Below are 6,000 nucleotides of genomic sequence, written 5' to 3'. Positions count from 1 at the left end.
GTACTATACGATAATGTGCGAGACCTGTCTGGAGAAAAGCGTTTGTCGACGTAGACGAGAAGAATTTCACGTTATTGAAATCGTCAAAGCCTTATCGGCAAACCCTTTTACCCTGACATGCCAATTTTTTGTTTACACCATGTTAAACGTTACATAGATAGATAGATAGATAGATAGATAGATAGATAGATAGATAGATAGATAGATAGATAGATAGATAGATAGATAGATAGATAGATAGATAGATAGATAGATAGATAGATAGATAGATAGATAGATAGATAGATAGATAGATAGATAGATAGATAGATAGATAGATAGATAGATAGATAGATAGATAGATAGATAGATAGATAGATAGATAGATAGATAGATAGATAGATAGATAGATAGATAGATAGATAGATAGATAGATAGATAGATAGATAGATAGATGGATGGACGGACGGACGGACGGACGGACGGACGGACGGACAGACAGACAGACAGACAGACAGACAGACAGACAGACAGACAGACAGACAGACAGACAGATAGATAGATAGATAGATAGATAGATAGATAGATAGATAGATAGATAGATAGATAGATAGATAGATAGATAGATAGATAGATAGATAGATAGATAGATAGATAGATAGATAGATAGATAGATAGAAATGATGAACGTTAGTTTGGTTCTCTTAGGAATGCTTCACATTTAAAAGTTTCTTGCACATGGGTAGCTGCTGCGGGAACGTTTCGACAAGCTGTCGTGCTTTGAAGGCTGCAACTGGCGACCTCATTGCGAGTGTATGTGTATGTTTCATATCCAACCCAAACAGCCCTTTTTCCCTCTTTCGTTTGTGGGCATTGTGAAGTCATGATGAGCCTCGAGCTCCTTTTCAAACTAGATGGTGACCCGCCACAATGGTCTAAGGGTTATGGTACTCGAGTGCTGGCCTGACAGTCGTCGGATCGAATCCCGGCCACGGCGGCCATATTTTCGGCATAAGCGAACATGCTTGAAGCCCGTGTATTTAGAGCTGGTGCACGTTAAATACCGCCAGGTGGTCGAAATTTAGGGCGTCCCTCATATTATTATATAGATTTAGTTGGGCCTCCACCGCAGCTCTGTAGACGCCGCCAGCCAGACATTTCTAGTGGCGACTAAATCTGTTTATTGGTGTGGGTTTGAGGCGTTAAGTCTTTTAAAATATTAGAAAAAAATCATGTGTTAGTGAAGTAAGGCTCGACCCACAGTGCCATGAAGTTGCTTAGGAAACAAAGCAAGTGGATCGGAAAGCAATGACCGCTTACAAAAAAGATCATGGAATCGTATGCAACTTCCCTAATCATGGCTTTCATGCGACTTTAAAGGTGAAACGTTAACTTGCGAATTTTAATCTGCAGAACCACGTGGGCACTGACAAAGCCGTTCGCTTTGCGCAACATACTCGCAAAAACAAGGCGTAGGTAACTGTGATAAAAAAAACGAGATTATGTATGGTGAAGGCATCTGTCAAAGACAAACATTAATAAAGGTGACGTAGTATTCTTTCATTTGCTTCTTTATCCAAAAAATATTTCCGCTGAATGAGGAACTTTTCTTGGTAGTAACTTTGTGTCATGAAGAGTAGTCTGTCAGTGTTGCCAGTAAAACAAGACACCCACAAATAAGCCACCTTGTCGTCAAAGCATTTTCCTATTTTATTTTCGTTCAGGCTACAGTGCAAACAAACACCGAATAATAATAAGGACACTTTGCGATATCCCGTGAGGTCCAGCACCGCGGTTTATCGCCATCTATTTGTTGTGCGTAAGTAAAGCCCTTAGACACAATGCACAACAGTTTAAAAATGACAGAAAAAGAAACGAAACAATAAAACAGCACGGAAATTACAATTAATTACAGTTATTCTAGTCCTTGTTCAAGCTTTCACTCGTCTCAGAGCTCACTCGTTCACGCACTCGTTCGCACAAGGATGGCACAGCCATACGCTTGTTCTGGACGGCAGTGTCTGGTGGTGGTTTCCGAACATTTCAAATGAGGCGCCCGTCGCTGGGTGATGAACACGACTCGTGTTTAAATCATAGGCAGTGATTGAAACGTGATCACTAGCGGCACGATGTTAAGGTGAGGGGGCACCTGCAGTCAATATTTCCTTTGTACCAAAGCAACAATGAATTCCTCTTTGCTTCGCTAATGACAGTCCGTCTTACAGGAGCGTAAATACTTATGGTAAACACCTGCTTACACATTCTTCTCTTGCTATGTCGTACATACTCCTCAACTAAGCTCTTTGTTTTCTCTGTGCAACAAGTATCAGCACAGATTGGCGGGTCGAGCCACAGTCTCTCGCTCGCGCCGGAAAAAATGTCGTATTCCGGGCTCTGAAGCAGACAATCGCGTCAGTCGATGGATTTGACTTTCATCGACGCGATCGTCCACTCTTACATGGTCATCTTGAAGGAAGCGCCTTGGAGGCACCGAGAACAGTCCGCGCCGAAAGCGCGTCAAGGCGCACTCTCAGTACACTGTGATGAGTAGCCTCGGCTCTCGGGGCTTACACAATGGTGTTGTAGCCGATGGAGTCCATGTATATATTGTTGTCTATCCACTGTAGGTGCCTCGACACACGTGTGTACACGCCGGGGTAGCCGGCCACCCCGCAGCGATAGCCGAAAGACACGATCCCCACCGCCGTCCAGCGTCCTTCGTGGTCCAGCATGAGTGGTCCGCCGGAGTCACCCTGCGAATGTGTCAGAACAGGCACGCTTGGTGAAGCACAGCGGGTGTCGTGTGGATGGTCCGTCAAGGCACTCGAGGAAGCGATGCAGTAAAGGAGCAAGGAAAAGATTTTCTATGTAGAGCCTGACCAAACATATTACTGCCTTGTACAAAAGAAAGTGGAAGAACAGCCGCCGCGACCAGTATATTCGTCGGTGCACTGCTCAGTAAGCTTTTACGCCTCGACTGTGGTGGCATCGTGTGAAGGTACTCGTAAGTAAACGAACAAGTGTAATGAGCGGTCCACACTAACACCTCACACGTAAAATTGAAATTTACGTATATCTCGGATTTTTCTCGCTCTTCTTTTATGCAATCGGTATTGCACTTCAGTAATTCCATTGTATGAATGTTTCCCCAGTAAATTATGTAGCAAGAAAACAGTGAATATAAAAGATAAAGGAAGACAGCAGCGAATCAGATATTGCGATCCGGTTAACTTCGCTTTTTTTATTCTCTCTTGCAATTAAGTTAATATTGCTTTTGTTTTATGCGAATAAAAATATTCCATTTTGCGCAGAGCATCGCAAGCAAGTTCACCCAAGATACACATAATGATTAACTTCGTTTATTCCACGTTTCGGAAGAGGCACCTTTGACTATATTACCGCGAAAGGCAATCGTTCTCCGTGGGCGGCCTCATCATTGAAGTCTCTATCATGATCAACACATGGGGGGTCAGTACAAGTGAATAGCCACATCTGCCTAGAAAGCAAATGTGTTATTGCAATATTACGCGGACTAGTCATTAGATTATGAGAAGGAAGCACTTCCCATGGCGTAAGCCACTACGAAGCACGTGGACGCACCTGCATTGACCAGACGATAAATAATAAGCATTAATGAAAAACTAACAGCAACCGGAGGCACCTTGGTGTGGCCGAGGAGAGTGCTGACCTTACGCGACGTAGTCTGAGAAAATGTAAGAACAGCCCCCAACGCGAAGGGATCAATTTGTGGCCGCGCTCGATAATGAGACGAGCCCCCCCCCCCCCCCCCTCCCCATTGCGAAACCGGATTGCGGCTAGCTGGCCATGGAACTTTGACCCGACCAGTACGGCGTAGGAGCGTTTTCCAGCTCCCATCGACCCCGTAGCTGCTACTGGAGAGTGCGGCGCCCGAGCTAACAACGATGTGGTGTCATGTCGGCAATTAGTCTTGGCCAAATATTCGACGGCCCCGCTGCGGCTTTCGTGACCGCTGATGCGCCGCCTCTCCGGATGCTCGGAATGGGTGGGCGTGCTCACGCTATAGCGGTTTCGTACGCAGCCGCGACGAGACTAATAGGGGCGCCTAACGATGACCGTTCGCGTGGCCGCGCTTCGGAGGAGTGGGCTCCTCTTTATGAGCATGTAGGCCAAGTGGGTCAGTGAGTCTTTGCTGCCACGCCCGTCACCGTTCGCAGCCGGTGAGCGAGCACCTGCTGCACGCAATTTATCAGGCGGTGCTTTCTCATTTAACGGGTGCTTCGGTGAGTTAATGCCGCGGGTTCCATGGAAGTTCATCTACTTCAGTTTAACTGTAATTCAGGGAAGAGTGGCGGCGGGAACAAAGCTTCCGAGATGGGCGACCAGCACCTAGCACTCTATCGCGTCTGAACTACATGGCCACAAGTTGACAGGGTAATAAATCTACCAGAAGAGCAGGAGAACTTTATTCGACCAGGACAGTAGAGTGCTCGCCCTAAGTTACTCAGGTGCGCTCATATGTATTTCGCATATGTGGAACGATTAGGACACGGGTTATTCACGCGTACGAGTGCTGGTCGAACGAATGAGCCATGCGATTACGAACGAGAGAATGAATAATATTACGAAATAACAATATAACAGGGTTAGTGTAAGGATGATATGTTACATAATTGTTCCAAATAAATAAAAACCGGTGTTTGGGTGGTTATCCTGCATATTGATTAGATGATTGTAGATGAAAAACCTTGAGGAACTGCGCCTACCAAAGTAAAAGTTTAAAAAGAAAAAAAACACAGAAAAGGGACGTTTCGGCTCCCACGTTGAAGCCTTGTTCACAGGGAAATTGCACTGTGAACAAGGATTCCACATGGGAGCTGAAACGTCCTTTTTCTGTGTTTTTTTTTAACTTTTACGTTGGTCGACGCAGTGCCTCCAGGTTATTTACCTTCAACCACGTGTCATCCCGACCAGACGGGCTTCCGTGAAACTTTAAACTTCATTGATTAGATATTCATTGGGTTGTACATTGGACGTATGGTGAACGGCGTGGCTCCCTTGAGGGTTCGTATAAATCAAGCACACGTATTGCTGATGAGCGTGGTAGTCAATACTCAAAAGTGGCCCATCAAGCTTGAACATTAAGAGTATTGTTGATTTCATATCAACCCTCTCACTTCCAACTTTCAGGTCGGCACCACGCCGGTGAGTGCGCATTTCAGCGCTACCAATGAAGCATGACAACAGACAATATTAACTTTTAAACAATTTCAAACATATCACTTATAATTTATTCACTTCTTAGTGCCCAATTTTTAGGATGCTTCGCTGTCGTAACGAGAATATCACAATAAACTGCACGTGCTTCTTCGCTTTAATACTTGGGCTGGTCGGTTTGACAGGAGTGACAAACCAGTGCAAAAGTCACATACAAAACGCAAACTTAAAATACGCAAAGGCACTGTAGGTCAGTACCGGTATATTCTTTCCGTCTACTTTTACTTTATACCATTTGCTGCTTTACCATGCATATATAGTGTTTGGGCATGGTGACCAAGAATTGCGCTTATGTTTTCCCATCGCTACTAACTGAGGCATTGATTTAAATGTACATCTTGATTTCAGTTAGCTAAGGCTTTTTATCACTGTCACTACATCTATTGCTTAAAAGTACCGCGCCACCTAATGCTCATTATATAGTAAGTAAAACTGTCTGCTAAAGTAAGCTATGCAATTTCAATAAGTCATCATCACAATTGCTCAATGAATTTTATCATTAGGCTGTTTTCGTACAATATTTTGCAAAGTATGAGTAAAGCAAGCCGTCGGTGTGCCTTCGTGACAGGAGAGCAGTCGATTTAGGTTGCATTAGGGTATACACTAAGGGCATTTCCCTCAACCGCTTTTTAACGAGAAACGGGGAGTCATTCCTTGACAAGTCAATGCACTCGTCGATGCCTTCTGTATCGCCTGACACGAGTGCAGCAAGAATGGTTGAAGCAATGCCTGTTCAGTCATGACGCGTGTGTATTTCCCTTTCCT

The 6,000-nt window shown here is 44.6% G+C and overlaps 1 protein-coding gene across 1 annotated transcript in view; it reads right to left on the bottom strand.

The window, feature by feature from the left end:
- Positions 1-1,665: 1,665 nt before the first annotated feature.
- LOC119161225 (uncharacterized) overlaps positions 1,666-6,000 on the bottom strand; it is a 50,120-nt gene continuing 45,785 nt past the window's right edge. The window contains exon 9 of the mRNA XM_037413594.2: positions 1,666-2,732. Coding sequence (XP_037269491.2) covers positions 2,547-2,732 — 186 coding nt within the window. The 3' untranslated portion in view covers positions 1,666-2,546. The remainder of the gene's footprint in view (positions 2,733-6,000) is intronic.

The sequence above is a fragment of the Rhipicephalus microplus genome, chromosome X (assembly GCF_043290135.1).
Source record: "Rhipicephalus microplus isolate Deutch F79 chromosome X, USDA_Rmic, whole genome shotgun sequence".
NCBI classification, from domain to species: Eukaryota; Metazoa; Arthropoda; class Arachnida; order Ixodida; family Ixodidae; genus Rhipicephalus; species Rhipicephalus microplus.
The sequence above is the reverse complement of the archived record's forward strand: the minus strand, read 5'-3'. Positions and strand labels throughout refer to the sequence as shown.